Raw genomic sequence first — 17,142 nt, forward strand, 5'->3', positions numbered from 1 at the left:
TACCATTTTGTGTCTTCATCCTCTGTTTCTTATCATGCTTTGTGAATCAAGTTTGATCCTTTTTTATGATTTCATGACTATGTTATGCTAGATTTCTTATCACTACCTAGGTCATATGATGATTATATCTGTTTGATTTTGTTCTTTTTGGTTTTGGACAAATTATGTGGATTTGATTAATAAATTTTATAACTTTGGTTTCAATGTTCTAATGTATATGCATGCTTAATCTTGTTTGTATCTTTATCATATGTATCACTTGCATTCTTGTGGATGTCTTCTATGTATGAATGCTTGTTAGGTCGTGGATTGTGTGTTAGCGGCTAGTTTACGGTTAATAGTATACGATTTCACGTAGAAACTGTGATTAGGATTTGATTAGGATCGAGTGTTCTACCAATCTTCAGTAGCCGAGAGGTGTAGGATTTGACTAGGATCGAGTGTTCTACCAATCTTCAGTAGCCGAGAGGTGAGAGGTTGTTAGCTAGTCTCGAGTGATCAGGTTTCTAGGTTAGATTCTTCGTGAGAATATCCCCTAGTTCACGGTCTCTGTCTGCTAGCTGAATTAGATCATAAACCTTAGTTTCCCTAGATTTCCACGCTGTGAGGTTGAGTGCCCAGGGGTGCTTTATTATTACACTAGAATAGCCAGTGAAGGAGTCCTATAAACCGGTAATAGAACAGCTTAATAAGTTGCCATAGGTGTCTTCTCGGGAAGGGTCGAGGGTCCTGTTCGGTCATCCTTTGAGTTTAGTATCTCAAGATCCCGGTTTCCACATTAGTTCCAATATCGATAAAAGGTGTCATGTGAGTGTAGGATTTAGACCTAGATAGTGTGTTTTCCATCATCTGATCACATCTTAGTCTTAGTTCGCGTGTCCAGTCAGTTCTAGTTAATTTAGTTAATTTTAGTAGTTGGTTAGAAAACCCCTCCAAACAACAAAAAAAATTAGTCGAGTCAGTCTAGTAATTAGTTAATCTAGTCTAGTAAACTTGATTAGAGAGTCTCGTGGGTTTGATACTCGGACTTACTTTAGTTGTACTATATTGACCGCTACACTTGTTGGTTGTGTAGTCTAGATTTAGAGTCTTAGTTTATTAATTTAAAACTTAGTGTGTCTATTTTAGGTTAAAATTAGTTAGTGATTTTTCATGTTGCTGGTTCCGCGCGTATGTGTGTGCGTGCGCTTGTTGCAGAATTTGGGTGTTTGGTGGCCTTTGAGATGGGTTAACAAAGGCAGATGGAGCAGCTTGTGCCTGGAGCAATGTTTGTTGTGCGCTTAACTGCGCATAGACCATGTTTAGTGATGTTGTCTGTTTGGCGTGCCAGGAGGCCAGAGTTTCTCTTTCAGGTAGCCCTAATAAAGCTGAGACGTTTAGTTGATCCTGAGCCGATGGTGCTGAAGGACCTGCACCATGGTTTGGCATTTGAACTCCAGTAGTTGTTTGATTTGTGACTCCAGGCGCTGTTTGATTGATAGCTCCAGGTGTGGTTTGGTTGATAACTCTGGAAGCACTTCCAAAAAAATCAGGATTGCCATTGTTCACTGGTTCTTCTCTGATGGTCCCGTTCCTTTGGTGCCCTTGGACGTGGATGGTGTCCGTAGGCAGCACAAAAGAAGAGCTTTCTCCCATGAAGAGAAGGGTTTTGTTCAGCCATTCAAAGAGTGTTTTTGAAGAGAAAAGATATGAAAATGGTTGTAAAAAATGCGGTGGGCGCCAATGATGAAACACTAGTTAACACTAGGTTAACCAGCAGGGTTGTCTCGTGTGCATGAGTTCAATCTCTTCATCCGCTCGCCAACTGCTGGATTCCTACAAAACAGAACACTGGTGACTCGCCACAAGGAGGGGAATAGGGGGTTCTCCTTGTGACCACTCTCCGGCGTGAGAATAACTATTGTTCTGAGGAGAATAGTGTGTGTTGTAGGTGAAATAGAGAGAGAGGAGAATGTTAAACCTGAAGGAGGAGTTCTCTATTTATAGCCGAAGGATGGAGGAGGGAAGGAGGGCCTTGCCAGCTGCCGTTGAGTGCCAGTTGTCCGACCAAGAGGAATATCCTCTTGGTCTCCTCTGTCATTCCTAGAGTAGTGGATGACGTGGCGCATCTCTATTCGTCCAGTTAGGAGAAATCTGGCTGTGGTTGTCGGCCTGTCCTAGGAATATCTTGCAGGTCCAGTTGGCGTCCGTCTACCGGTGACACGTGTTGTCTTTTTTGTCTGGGAGAGCATCTTTGGTGTCACCTGCGATTTCTTCCAGAAGCTTCTATAAGTTTCTGGATATGCTCTGCTGATGTAAGCGCCATGCTGGATAAAAGGTGGTGTGGTCCTTGCCATGTGTGCATGGACTTGGGACCATACTTCTTCACTTTTAATTCTTTTGTAATCAATCCTTAAGCGTTACTTAATTTTATCTACGTTTCTAAAATGTCGTGGACCACGGGTAATTACCTACTACTAATTTACTTTGTAACCTCTAATTTTCCTAATAAGATTATGAAGAACTCCAAATCCTAACCCTTCCTTTTAATATGAAAGATGAAACTAATTATACTCATTAGGGCTGTAAACGAACCGAACGAACACGAACAAGGCTTTGTTCGTGTTCGTTCGTTAAGGAAATAAATGTGTTCACGAACGGTTCATGAACACTTACCGAACTAGATTTTATGTTCGTGTTCGTTCATTAAGGAAATGAGCGTGTTCGCGAACGGTTCACGAACACAAATAAATTTGGCGAACGCGACGAAGGATAAAGATAGATGGCCCAGAGAGTAGCACTCGAACTTGAATCCCTTATTGTGGAACGGAGGTCGATCGTATTCGTCAATGTAAGTAACGAGAAATGAAAGGGAAATGATGCGTAACAAGGTGAAAATGAGTTTCCTAGTTTAATTGTTAGGGTAATAAAATAAATAGAGTTTAATAATATAAAAATTACAAATAAAATATAAGAAAGTACAAAGATCTTCAATTAAAACACAAACATACGAACATAAACGAACGCAAATCAACGAATGTTCACGAACACGTTCACGAACACCTTACCGAACGTTCACGAACACAATCGAACGAACGAGACCTTTGTTCATGTTCGTTCATTTAACTAATCGAACGAAATTTCTTGTTTATGTTCGTTCGTTTATTAAACGAATGAACATAAACGAACTTCCCGCCGAACGGTTCACGAACTGTTCGCTGAACGTTCGGTTCATTTACAGCCCTAATACTCATGGTTAATGCATAGTTCGGATTAGTTTTCATTTTTCTTTATTTTATAATTCTCATTTTAACTTATATACGAGGAATCATTTCAAACAAGGGTATGCATATAGTTCCCAACCCCTTTGATGTAAAGATACGAGACATTAACAAATTAGCACTTGATGAGCAAGATATGGCTAAAAATGTATTAAATTATTAAAATTACGACGGTAAAAAATGTTTAACTTAAGATAGTACTGTTTGACTTTCAAAGTCAAAGTCAAAGCATACTACCTACAACTTTATAAGGTGTTTAAAACAATAAGTACATAAACAACAAGGACAAATGCAAAGAATACCAAAAAGTAAGAAAATGAACTCCCCTAAAAGTGATTCCTTGCAACAATATGATCACAATGGGGCATAAACTTGAATCGTAGATGACACATTATTGGCTACATTTAATTGATGTGATTTAGAATGACACTATTGCTTTGTGACAAAAATGTCGACTCGCAACTCGCAACGCAAGAAATCAATTCTAGTTATATTAACAATAGTAAAATATTTTTTTGGTATTTTTCTAGAGAAATAACAAAGTTTTAAATCAACTTTCAGTGTGGTCCTTATGGTTTCTTCATTCATACCTTTTCACCTCATGTTTGTAGAATTTTTAATACTAACCCAAAGCCTAAATTATCTTATTTAAATCCTTGGTGGATTTTTTCATATAATTCTTTGAGTATTTTCTGTTTTTCGCTTGTACTTTGTAAGATATGATATTTTGTAAATTCTAAGTTCATATAATTCTTTGAGTATTTTCTGTTTTTCGCTTGTACTTTGTAATATATGATGTTTTGTAAATTCTAAGTATATTGTTGTAACACGTTTACTTTATTTACGTCTAGACTTTTTTTATTTTACATATAACCAAGTTGTGAATAGTAATATACAAATCAGAAAAGTTACGTCTGGTTTAGTTTTTTTTTAATAAAGTGACGTGTTTACCATTTCTGTTATTTTAGCAATATAACATAATGTTTTACAAATTTCAAATATACGCTACGTCGTGCTTTTTATATTTAAAATTAAAGTTTTATTCGAACAGGTAAAATATAGCTAATTTTTCTTTTGTTATTTGCGGTAAAAATTGTTTTTATTCCATTCGAACAAATTGATACCGTTTTTAATGGTTTTATGAACGTGCCAAACAACATTGTATGATAACAGTATCATAACAAAACACCCTGATGCCTGCCAAACAATAATGATACCATTACTGATACCGGCATTCGTTTCATGATTTCTCAATCGATGTAAAACACGTGCCAATATCCCTGCACCAATTATCAATGTTTTAAATATCGGTATGAACCGGTCGGTTATACCGGTTAAACCGGATATCAGACACGAGTTCGGTACGATAAAGGCCGGTAAAACCCGGATACGGTATGTCTTATGTACCGGCGATAAATCCCGTTCTACCGGTTCAAACCATTGAACCGGTTTGCATCATCTTAAGATTTGATTTCTTAATTTTAATAAAATACAATATTAAGGTAATATTGATCTTCCATATTTCCGGTAATTAACCTAGTGTCTTCTGTTTCAATATTTCGTCATCGTTGAAATTGTTACTCACCTCGTATAATGCAATATTGTTTTAACTAATAAAAATATTCTTAAAATGCTTAATAGTTTACAATAAAAATAGTTGTTTTTGGATAAAACTATGATTAGTTACATAAATCCTAGTTGAGATTTGATTGTTTTTTGAGATAAATTTGTATTTTATGGAATTTATAGGGTTAACTAGTAACCCGGTTCAATCGTCTTATACAACCCGGTTCAACCGGTTGAACCATTTTAGAGCACAACCCGGCATGAGTTAAAAACCCGTTTTTAAAACATTGCCAATTATTATTATCTTGAATTGAATTGAATGTTGTAATTTGGTTGTGAAGAAAGCGTCTTTGATTACTACATATGTAACAAACCCACTGTCTCCATCCCCAAATTTCAAATCCCAACCACCATCCTGGACACCTATCTCTCAATGGCGGATGCAGAAGAAAATGAAGAAATTGCCCTCACAGACGACCAGAAATTCGACATTGCCAAATGGTTTCTTCTCAACTCTCCACCTGGCGAAATTCAATACGTCGCCAAAGGTCTCACATCCCTCCCTCCCTCCAATTCATTTCTTCTTCTTCTTCATATGCATTTGATTCCGTACTGTTTCTCATACCTTATAGGGGTTTTACAGACCTGCAATCGGTTCTCAACGACGACAATGTGTATCGAAGAGCGGCTTCTGAAGCGTTTCCTCTCTACAACAAATCACACGTTGTTTGTTTACAGTTTCCTAATCGAAGCGGTGAGGTATGATTGTATCATAATCTGTTTAAGTTTATGTTATGTTTCAGCTGTGATTTTAATTGATTGTGTGTTAATGTTTATGGAACATTACTGTAATTGTGCTGATTTTAATTGATTGTGTGTTAGTGTTTATGGAACATTACTGTAATTGTGTTATCATTTATCCTTTATGTTTGTTGGTAGGTCATTATTCTATTTTATAGTTTGAATATTAGGATAGTTATTAACATTTTGTTGATATCATTAGTTGATTAGCTTTATCAGTACGAAAAAATATTTTTCACCGATAAAGTTTGGTTAGCTTTATGCCTTTATCATTAACATAGTTGTAAAAATCGCTAGGCGGTAGACAAGGCACTAGTCGCCGACTGACTAGCGAAATATCGGGATTAATAAGTATTGGAATTTTATATGTAATTATTCAAACTTATATACGTATATCAAAATTTTGTGTGGAGTTTTTTCAAGCTTATTAATCGGATTGGATTGATAAGTATAATTGTTCAAATACTTGAAAGATTTTGACCGATTATCGATTTTAGGATCCCGATTTCAACAACACTGATCATCAACGATTTTATCAATATCATTAGTTGGTTCGCTTTATCGTTATTTGGTTAGCTATATCATTAGTGAAAATATTATTCACCAATACAATTTTTCAGATTCTACTATATTAGAACCCTGCATAGTCAGTTTCATGGTCTGTTTTCTTTTCTTGTTTGTGTTTCCAACCCTGCAACATATACATTAGCAAATCTATGCTCCCTTGTGGTTGCATAATTTACTAAATCATCTTTTTGCACTGACCGGCTTGTGATTTCTAAGGCAAAATAGTGGTATGTGCAAATTTGCTATATGTTATTTTTGGGTAGGTAGGTCGTAGGTGTCCGATATTTAGTCTTTTATACATTACAAGGGACGTCAACCGTTTTTAATTCTCTGTGGGATCGTTTTTGCAGGTTCTTGTATCATCATATAGTGAGCTTAGTGAGGATGAGTATCTTGATCCAAGGACCGCACAAGTGGGAAAGGTTGACCATGTTCGACAAGTAAGTTCAATAAGCTAGTGATTGGTCTCTCTATGTGAACATATGTGTGAGCAATGTTAAACAGTAAAGGTAAAGAATACTACAGCTATATTAAATAATACCTATAAGCCATTAAATTATATATGTGTATTGCTTAGTTATCTGGTATTAGTTTGAGTTCAATCTTCTTGCTTCGGTCATTGACTCATTGTTAATATGGGCTCTTTGTATTTACTTGTGATTTATATGACATGCTAAGTTGGCTCAGATTTGTACACAAATAAGACCAGCTATAGACGAGGAGCTTCCATCCCCTTACATAGAAGAGTATCGGTAATCTTTTTTTTTTTTTTTAATTTTTTAACAATCTTTGACGAATGTGAATTTCGTAGCATTGTGTGATTAACTTTACTGGTTAAGATCTGACACCTTTTCATCACATCATAAAATATGGGATGATTAAATTAACACAGAAAGTGATACAATTACTAATATAACTATATAAGCTATATTCAGTACTTAACGATTTGTATTTAAAGTTCATCCAGAAAGTGGAAATTTATATATTCTGTCGCATTGCTACAGAAGTGCCCTAGATGTGGAAATCTCCAAGTATGTCGGAGAGGCTTATCCAAAAGGTGTCTGCTCGGTTTACTGTACCAGTGGAAAAGACGTTGAAGACTACGGTTCAGATTTTGAGCTTGTTGTGGTCATTACAGCTACTCGACACAGCCCACAAAACTTTTGGTTAGTCTGATTGTTTTCTTTACTACCTTTTCATCATCATCATCATACTCAGTAAATCCCACCAATAGGAAAGCTAAGGTAGGGTCTGTGGAGGGTAAGATGTAGACAGCCTTACCTCTACCCCATAGGAATAGAGAGGCCCGTATAATAATATAATATATGTCACATGACAAAATTGTGTATGTTGATGTTTATCAGTAATGGTAGTTGGGGCTCAATATGGAACATTGAGTTCAAGGATGAACTACAAACTGTCGAAGTCAGAGGAAAAGTGCAGGCACATGCTGAAACTCAAAGATCATCTTTTTATTGGGTATATAATTAAGATAGCTTATTGTTTATATCTTGAATATCCAGGTGAGTGCTCACTATTTTGAAGAAGGGAATGTACAGCTAGATGCAAAGCATGAATGCAGGGATTCAACTATCTTTCAGGTTACCTTTTTTTTTGAACGGCAAATTTGGATCACTGACGGACCACTAGAGTATCATCGTGCCACCAGCGGATCCACCCGATCATATCCAACTCCACTAGGCATAATGCCTATACACCAATTCAGGAGGAAACCCAATAAATATGGGAAAACCCCCTTGTGGGAATCGAACCCAGGACCTATTGGTCCCAAAGCTTTATCCCACCCCCAAAATGCCACTAGGCTATAAAGCCATGGACTAGGCTGACAAGTAGAACTTTTCAGTCTATTATGACACACTGTAAAGTGTAAACCTAGGCTGACAAATTTTAAATTTTGTTCAATAAAATCCTGTGATGTGGCTGATATGTGTTGCATACTTGCAGTCACCAGAGGATTCTGCTGATTCATTGATGAACATCATTCGCCATCATGAGACAGAGTACCTGACGTCTCTGCAGGTTTGTGTTTCACTCTCCCTTTTTCGAATCATAAAACGTTTTGATGTTGAGTTATTTGCTAATATTTGTTCAATGGCAGGCATCTTATTCCAATTTGCCAGATTCTACATTCAAGGTACTTTGTTTTGTCTCTAACGATTGGTACAACCCTTTTAATTTCGTGTGTCTTGAGTCCAAAGTACAAGTGCCAATGTCGATCGATTACTTACAAAGAGAGACGATTTGGGCTATATTGTGGTTCTGGTTCTTTTTGTTATGCAATTATGGATTTGTCTCGGTGTTTGCTTAACCGTAACATGTTTGGGTCCCTGTCACAACGTGATATCGAAAAATCTTTTAAATCGATGTGAAATGACCATTTTATAACATATGTTTTAGCATCGGTTCGTGAAAAGGACCTAAGTTACGGTATGGCGAACAATGGGGACCGAATGTGTAATATCTGAAAAGAAAGGACCAAAACCGCAATATTGGCATACCAAAGGGACCATCTATTGATCCATGCAATTAACTCTTCGATCTATAATGAATCAAGTGTGTTAAGCTTAAAACAAAACCGGTTGAAAGTCATCTTAAATGTATTCAAGTGCATAAAACCTATTAAACTGCATTATACCCAACACATTAACGTTTATAAATTTATCAAGAAATGAAATCATGATTCATAATTTTTTTTTTATTAAAATGAACAAAAACGTGTTTGCTGGTTTGGCCAACCTGACAGCCGGTATGACTCAGACCCAACCTGCCATTTTGCCATTCCTAACACATGGGGATTGTCGGTTGTGACTGCAGGAGCTGCGAAGAAAGCTTCCAGTTACTCGTACATTGTTCCCGTGGCACAACACAGTGCAATTTAGTCTCACAAGAGATCTTACAAAAGAACTTGGAATTGAAAAATAGACATGTATAGGAAATGGTCCTCCTCAGAATCCACATTCTTTAAGCCTGAATCCAATAGTGTGAGGGAAAGCTGCTGCTGATTGGTCCAAATTGTATCCCTGAATTCAATATTTTGTTATGTGTTATTGATCATTTGCCTTTATTCATATGATCTGCTCCACCTATTTTGGTATTTCTATAGTATTGGGTAAGAATGATGATGTTTCATGCCACATAGGTAATCACTAGTTTCGGATTTTAATTTCGGTTCACGGCTAACGATTCAAAAACAAGGTTTAAGATCTGGAAGTTTGGCTTATAGTTTGTCTTAGAATAAACAGAGGACAACAATTAGAAAGACTCGAGAGCAACAAAAATAATGATAAATACTTAAAAATCTATACATGAAAATCCGATATTTGTACCTTATAGTATATATAAACCTGTAAGCCTTCTTAAAGAAAATTCACTCCTAAAAGACATAAGGCCCACTCGTGTATTAATTTATTGATTTATAAAATTCACTGGGTAACCCTTTAAAAAAAAAAAAAGATGATATCTCAGATAGGAGAGCAATATAATGAAAAAGATTATTTTGGTGGTTTTCTGGTTTGGCCACAAAACTTTACATAACGTTCCACTAAAGTTTTCCTTTTCATAAAGTGGCCACCATGAATTTCTTAGTGTCTTTTTTTTTTTTTAATTTATTAGTTATTTGGATTTTACTTTTATTATTTTACAAATGTTTTTTTTTATTTTTTTTACTTTTGAAGTTTTTTCATTCCTTTTTTAATTTTTTAATAACCAGTTTTTTTACCCGCCGGGCGTTACGGCAGGCCATATGCGACATGATAACGCATAGGCTACAATCTACCAAACCCGTTTCCGAAATAAATTTACGTCGAAACATACACTAACTCAAATTTATACCTTCGAATCGAGACATATTACATTTGACCTGATTTGTTTCCAAACAACATAAAAAGAAAACATTTATAATTGATCCGAATCGTTTTCAAACAAAAAGTAAGTTAAAGCGTAAACAAACTCGAATTTATGTCAAAGGTTTGAGGGTTAAAGAAAAGTTAGAAAGTATGGGGGCCTTTTTGTCAAGTTGGAAAGTAAGGGGGTCATTCTTGCCAAGTTACAAAAGTTATTTATGTCAATTTAGAGACTTGAGGAGTTAATGGTGATTTCAAAAGTCGACACTGACCTTTGAATTTAAGGTATGGTATGGTATGGTATGGTATGGTATGATATGATATGATATAATATAATATAATATAATGTGTAGAGGACAACGATCATTCGCCAGCTAGTTAGAAATGAGATTTGTAGAAGCGTCGCTCCTGACCATTGTGTCTTTCGAGTTGGTTGTAATGAACGACATTTAAGGCAGGTCGCATAAGTGCAACAATGCCTCTTTATATTGATTGTTCTGAACATGAAAATATGCCAATCATGATTTTTGGCAACTAAAAATACTTGGACAATATGTAAGCACAATCAACTTTATCATCATCCGCAAAAATCTGTATACTACTAGTTGCTTCGTTTTGTTATGGGAAGCGACGCGCAATAAACGCAAATCTTAACTTCCAATTTCTAAAAAGAGAGACTACTCACACTCGAGCAATAAATAAATGTTATAATTAAGTTGGACAAATCATGATATCAAAAATGCTGCTAAAATATCAGGTAAAAGAGGGCTGCTGCCACCTAAAGACCTTACTTTCAGCATCCACCACGCGTACCATTTTTGTTTCTTGTCAGTCAGCCTTCGTACCTCTTTTAAACGAGCAGCGATGGCTAAGACAGATCTATGAACGTTTGGGCTCTAAATAGGAAAAAGGGGCAAACTAGTAATCTTGCTTACTGGGACATTCAGATGCCCTGTGCCCAGACCGTCCACAGTGGAAACATGCCCCATCGAAGTTTCTGTCATTCAATGAAATGATTCGATATTAGTATATTGTGATTGTACACACAAATTATCTATAATAAAAAAAATGTTCAGGTCAAATGTGCCAAAAAGTTGCATATTTTGACACAAACCCGTCTTGGCCCGTTACCCATCCCGCCCATTTTGCAACCTCTAGTCACAAGAAACTGATTTAGCAGAAAATAAGATTAACAATAACTACCCAACAGAATTTAGTACCTGTCTCTAGTCCGAGATGAAGAGCCAGAGCCCCTAGTCCCAAAGGAAGGAGAGCGTGAAGATCGTCTTTCACCAATTAACCAATCACTTCCTCCACCACTTCTAGAGCCGCCTCTGCCGCCACTCCTACCACCTCGCCTGAAGCTATCCCCTTCATCATTTGAAGAGAACCGACTGCCGCCACTGCTACCCCAACCACCCCTTCTAGAACCTCCCCCTCGTGAACTTCTCTCCTTGTTAGAAAACCTACCGTAAAAGTCACCCGCCGGACCATCATCTTGCAATGCAGGCAACTGCAAATACCATCCAATAAATCAGAATACACGCATCATTTATAAAAAAAGAAATGAGTTGACCTTTGTGATTTTTGTAACAGTGTTGCCAGGTGGCAAGTCCTTGTTTAGTAGCTCTTTCGCAATCTCTTCCGGAAGATCAAAGACCGCTCCCTGAACCTGATAAAACAGATACATGATTACTCTTGTGAAGTTACATTATTTAGCTCACGTGTATAGATTATAGATACACACCATTTCATCTGCAATTATATGTATTTTTCCGAGTTCATCAGCAGCGGTTTTATAAACATCAGCCAAGAATCCAGTAACCGTTCTAGCTGACATGAATCCTCTTGATAAAGCAGGATCCCGAGTCAGTTGCAACGTAGTCCATCCCTACAATGCAAGCATTCACAGTTCGACACAGCACGACGGTACAAAATCAGAAACGTCAAAACAAATTACCTGATCGTGTGAGATAAGAGAACGGGATGACGGAGGCTTTGAGAAACCGCTCAACTGTGCCAGGGCTGCAGCAAGAGCGCTTGCACCCTGTTCTTCAATAAGTTTTTGTGCGGTTGGAGTGAAGAACTGTATGGACTCTTGATGGACACCTGATAGGGTAGCAACAACTTGCTGAGCGGAAGATTCCAATACGTCTTCCACAGCTGGCGGATTTATGAAGTCGAACTTGCATCCTACGTCACGCTCAAGAGATCTAATTGTTCTCCTCTGACTATTTGTGAACATCAAAATGACTGTGCCTTCCTTCCCTGCACGCCCCGTTCTACCAGATCGGTGCACAAAAGTTTCGGGATCGTTTGGTAGTTCATAGTGGATAACCTATAGTAAAAACCAAGTAGAGGAACGATATATGTCACAACTGAATTGGGATAGCTCTTTAAGGGTGCGTTTTGAAAGGGGCTATATGATATTCGAGGATCAGAATCAGGTAGTTGTATAAAACAGCTATAGAAGATAGTGTTTGGATGTGATTTCGTTGTTTAGGCGAATATAGTATTTTCTTTCTCCTAAAAATACTTTAACTTTTCAAAACGAGTAAAATGCCATTTTCGTCCCTGAGGTTTGACCAGTTTTGCGACTTTCGTCCAAAGGTTTGTTTTTTCGCACCTGGATCCAAAAGATTTGAAATCTTGCCATTTTCATCTGGCTTGTTAACGCCATCCATTTTTCTCTGTTAAGTCAGGGGTATTTTTCGTCTTTTTTGTTAACTTAAAGGGCAATTCAGGGGAGTCGGTCTTTTTAGTGAAAAAGACCAAATTGCCCTTTACGTTAACAAAAAACACAGAAATACCCCCTAACTTAACGGAGAAAAATGGACGTAACGAACCACATGAAAATGGCAAGATTTCAAACCTTTTAGATCCAAATGCAAAAAAAACAAACCTTTGGATGAAAGTTGCAAAACTGGCCAAACCTCAGGGACGAAAATGGCATTTTACTCTTTCAAAACCTTCCATATTGGAATATCTTGCAGGTTAACCACTTTTCATGTGCCACGTCAGCAAGATAAACCAACATGGTTAAGGTTAACGACAGTTCAACTGCCATGTCACCAGTTTGACCCGGTTAACCAGGTCAGACTCTGCTAAACAAAAATTTTCAAAAGTTTAATCCTTTTTATTAGAAACTTTTTGAAGTTAAGTCATCTGGGATCTGAGAAGCGAGATGTTTAAAACATTGGTCAAACTTACTAAATCAACGTTGGGTATATCAAGGCCACGAGAAGCAACATCGGTAGCAACAAGCACAGTAAACTTTCCTTGTCGAAATCCATTCAAGGTTCTTTCCCTTTGATGTTGCGATATGTCACCGTGTAACGCCTCAGAAGTAATACTATTAGTCAACGCCATAGATACCTCATCGGCATCCCTTTTTGTTTGAGTGAAAACAATGGTCTTCCCACCCTTTGCATACACCTGCAAACAACATTATAATTGTAAATTCGCCGTTCGCTACATAATTCAAACTTTGACCTTTACATATAAGAAAATGTTATAATAAGTCTTGTACCGTGACAAGATCACCAAGTATCGTCCGTTTTGACGTTGTGGTCGTTGGTATAGCATACAGCTTGATACCCTCTGCTAGCTTTTCATCTTGATCGCCAACCTTGTTAGGTTCAACAAGACAAATTTTATCAATTCATATGAATATATGCTATAATAATTCCAATATTACAATAAACTTACTAGATCAATTGTCAACGGATTATTCAAATATTTCCTCGAGAGTTTCTTGACCCAACCGGGCATAGTTGCTGAGAAAAGCATGCTTTGCCTCTCTGACGGAAGCTTCTCTAAAATATGTTCAACGTCTTCCTCAAAACCAACAGCGAGCATTTGATCAGCTTCATCAAGAACCAAGAACTGAACCTCCCCTAACTTTAGGCTATTACTTCCGATCAAATCGATAAGTCTTCCGGGCGTGCCAACCACAACATCGACCCCACGAGACAATGCATTTTGTTGTGAAGTATACGACACACCACCATACACACAAACGGTGCTCAAATACGGGGCAGACTCTTTAATCTCTGTTTCTACTTGCCTTGCTAATTCCCTTGTAGGTGCAAGTACTAAAACTCTCGGAAGTCGTTGAGTGCGCCTATACATGAAATATATATGTTTGTAATGATTACATCCAACATAATTTAAACTATAAGTACCAAATGTTACAGAATAAAGTTGAAAAGGAAACTTGATTCATGGGTACCTTGGAGAAATTCTTGCTTCATCGTCTTCGGTAAGTCTTTTGATTATAGGAATACCGAAAGCTAATGTCTTCCCTGTTCCAGTTTTGGCACGTGCGATTATATCTCTACCTTCTAGTGCAGGGACCAATACGGCTCGCTACATGATTGAAACAAAAGCAAGTTAACACCATTTTTCATTCGTCACGTCGCCGGATTATCATCAGGCAATGCCTATATTTTGAATTATTAAAGTTCAATTCCCTAAACTTTTAAATTGTTACAACTACACTCAATTTAAATACATCTATAAAAGTAACACCATTGACATTAACATGTTTAAAGTATCCAGATTTCAAATTATACACACATTATACACACAGTAACAAAACATAATGATATATAAAAAAGGGTATAAATTTAACAAAGCAAGCACCTGAATTGGAAACAGACTAGTAATCCCTCTTTTCTCAAGACTCTGAACTAGCCTTTGAGGCAAACCCAATTTACTAACAGCAAGCTCACCATCACCACCACCATCTTCATCAAATTTAACCTCAGACTCATCATCATCATCATCATACAAATTGTCTTCGTCAAACACACCGAAGGCCTTCTCAGTTAGAATATTATTGGGGGTGGCAGTCGCCGCCGTAACGAACCCAGAACCACCAGTTGCGCCGGCGGTGTTATGGTGGGGTCTAGAGGCAGATTTTAGGGAAGTGAAATGGGGAAGATGTAAAGTGGAGAATTTTGTTGTGGAGAGTATTTCTAGGGATGGGTTTTTGTGGAATATGGAGGAGATGCCTATGAATGAAGAAGAACAGGCCATTGTTATGATGGTGAAGATTGAAGAAGGTGAGTGAGGATGAAGAGGATGGGGATAAGGTGAGAGGTTTACGGTCGGTATAATAAAAATGAAAAACCTCTTGGAATGTTTATATTTTTGAAAAATATTTAGGTGGTGTTTGGTACGTAGGAATGAGAGGTTGAATGGAATGTATTATTACGTGTTAACGAAGAAAATAATGTTTGGTTGGTTAATAAAATGAAATCACTCGTTATATAAGGCATTTAGGGTCTGTTTGGTATAGGGTAATGGAATGGACGGGTGAATGAAATGGACGAGTTAATGGAATAGATGAGGTAATGGAATTAATTTTTACCATTCCATGTCTTGTTTGGTTACCATGTGAGAATGGAATGAATCATTACTTTTTTGTTGTTTGGTATGCGAGAAAATACGAAGGAATAAAATCGGATGGCGATCGTCAATGATGCGTGGTGATTGTGGGTGGTTAATTCACTCAAAATCATTTCATCAACCACATGTTTTTTCATTGCATCCCGTCTTTACACCCTTCATTGACAACACCACAACCCATCACTTTCCCCATCACCTACCACCAACGCCCATCGCCGCCGACACCCACTAGTCCCCGCCACCCCCACTGATGCCCACCGTTGTCGTCGCCCGCAACCCGCAGCCACCTGCCACCGCCTCCACTGCCACTAACCACCACCAAAAGCCACCGTCGCCGCCACCCACCCGCTATCGTTGCCAGCCACCGCCGCCACCAACTAGGGGTGTTCAAAAATATCCATATCTGAAAATCCAATCCGAATTATTCGATATCCAAATTTACGGATTCGGATAGTGATTTTACATTTTTTTTTAATATTTCGGATATCCGAAAATTTGGATTTTTTTTGGATATCCGAAAATCCGAAGTATCCGAAAATATCTAAAATATATGAAAAATATCCGAAATATCTAAAAAATATCCGAAAATTTAAATTTTATTTTTTTGGATATCCGAAGTATCCGAAAATATCTGAAATATACGAAAAATATCCGAAATATCTGAAAAATATCCGAAAACTTATATTCGAATATCTGGTTCCGGATATCAAAAAATAATAAAATAAATAAATAAAAAATTGGATATTTGGATATCCGATTCACTATCTGGATTTCGGATACTGAAATCCGGTATCCGAAAATTTCAGATATCCGAAATTCGGATATCTGGTTTTGAACACCCCTACCACCAATCACCACTGATGGCCACCGCCGCCGCCACCCACCCGTTACCGCCACCCATCGTCGCCGCCACCATCGCTACCGCCACCACCCATCCCCGCCACCTATCACCACCATCGACCACCACTACTCACCGCCGATTTTATTCATTAGTTTTTGGGAAAATTACTTTTTGAATCCCTGTGTTTTAGGAGTTTTAACAATTTGAGTCCAAAATCAAAATGTTTAAAGCCCTGAGTCCCTACAACCACTTTTCTTAACCATTTGAGTCCAAATTTTTAAAACTGTTAGAATTTTTTGGTTATTTGTTGTTAAATGACCAAATTAACCGTATAGTTAAAAAAAGAAAAAACTAATTTTTTATTAGATTTTTTTCTTTCTCTTAAATCTCTATCTTTCTCTAAATTGTGCATCTCTCTCATCTTTCTTTCTCTCTCTAAACCACCTCTATCCCCCACCACAAAACACCATCACCACCACCACTGTACCTCCACCGTCACCCCATACCACCGTCTCACCACCACTACTGAAAAGCAACAACAAGCAGTGAAATTATAAAATCAGTTGCAATAGATCAAACAACTGAAATCATATTACAAATTTACAAAAAAAAAGTGAAGGGTATTAAGGCATATGTAACTTGGATTTTCTTCCGGAAATGTCGTGAATATCGTTTTGCTTGATCGTATAGGATTATGAAATCGTAACTAAAATATATAGAATTTTATAAAATACGAAACGATCGAAAGTTTACAGTTTTTATAATCTTGCAAATGTTACAAATGTCCCCCGATGCACCCAACGCTCGTCAGGGCCGGCTTTTGGGCCGGCCA

General features: G+C 37.4%; 2 protein-coding genes across 4 annotated transcripts; one reads left to right on the forward strand and one right to left on the reverse strand.

The window, feature by feature from the left end:
* Positions 1 to 5,158: 5,158 nt before the first annotated feature.
* LOC110916987 (F-actin-capping protein subunit alpha) lies at positions 5,159 to 9,301 on the forward strand. Of its 3 annotated transcripts, none has more exons than XM_022161618.2 (10): positions 5,159 to 5,374; positions 5,470 to 5,585; positions 6,545 to 6,634; positions 6,873 to 6,946; positions 7,199 to 7,360; positions 7,559 to 7,637; positions 7,718 to 7,795; positions 8,160 to 8,234; positions 8,314 to 8,349; positions 9,030 to 9,301. In XM_022161618.2, exons 1-10 carry the CDS (start codon positions 5,260 to 5,262, stop codon positions 9,135 to 9,137), a joined length of 933 nt encoding a protein of 310 aa, XP_022017310.1. In that variant the 5' UTR covers positions 5,159 to 5,259; the 3' UTR covers positions 9,138 to 9,301. The 3 variants fall into 3 exon arrangements, with proteins under 3 accessions (XP_022017310.1, XP_022017311.1, XP_022017312.1); XM_022161619.2 differs by having other exon boundaries at positions 5,161 to 5,374; positions 6,882 to 6,946; XM_022161620.2 differs by having other exon boundaries at positions 5,185 to 5,374; positions 5,459 to 5,585.
* A 1,312-nt stretch (positions 9,302 to 10,613) lies between these two features.
* LOC110918239 (DEAD-box ATP-dependent RNA helicase 3, chloroplastic) lies at positions 10,614 to 15,189 on the reverse strand. The gene is made up of 10 exons (XM_022162581.2): positions 14,702 to 15,189; positions 14,289 to 14,425; positions 13,766 to 14,180; positions 13,587 to 13,685; positions 13,268 to 13,492; positions 12,018 to 12,395; positions 11,805 to 11,948; positions 11,634 to 11,729; positions 11,278 to 11,570; positions 10,614 to 11,054 (listed from the first exon to the last, which is right to left on the reverse strand). Exons 1-10 carry the CDS (start codon positions 15,095 to 15,097, stop codon positions 10,976 to 10,978), a joined length of 2,262 nt encoding a protein of 753 aa, XP_022018273.1. The 5' UTR covers positions 15,098 to 15,189; the 3' UTR covers positions 10,614 to 10,975.
* Between the last annotated feature and the right edge of the window lie 1,953 nt (positions 15,190 to 17,142).

This window comes from Helianthus annuus, chromosome 16 (genome assembly GCF_002127325.2).
Source record: "Helianthus annuus cultivar XRQ/B chromosome 16, HanXRQr2.0-SUNRISE, whole genome shotgun sequence".
NCBI lineage: Eukaryota > Viridiplantae > Streptophyta > Magnoliopsida > Asterales > Asteraceae > Helianthus > Helianthus annuus.

Excerpts from the sequence above, each read along its gene's own strand:
- LOC110916987 (XM_022161618.2), top strand. The coding sequence starts at position 5,260 with ATGGCGGATGCAGAAGAAAATGAAGAAATTGCCCTCACAGACGACCAG. Across the intron at positions 5,586-6,544 it reads TTCCTAATCGAAGCGGTGAG|GTTCTTGTATCATCATATAG; the intron begins GTATGATTGTAT and ends TCGTTTTTGCAG. Across the intron at positions 6,635-6,872 it reads AGGTTGACCATGTTCGACAA|TTGGCTCAGATTTGTACACA; the intron begins GTAAGTTCAATA and ends TGACATGCTAAG.
- LOC110918239 (XM_022162581.2), bottom strand. The coding sequence starts at position 15,097 with ATGGCCTGTTCTTCTTCATTCATAGGCATCTCCTCCATATTCCACAAA. Across the intron at positions 14,426-14,701 it reads CTAGTCTGTTTCCAATTCAG|CGAGCCGTATTGGTCCCTGC; the intron begins GTGCTTGCTTTG and ends TCAATCATGTAG. Across the intron at positions 11,055-11,277 it reads TCATCTCGGACTAGAGACAG|AAACTTCGATGGGGCATGTT; the intron begins GTACTAAATTCT and ends ATTGAATGACAG.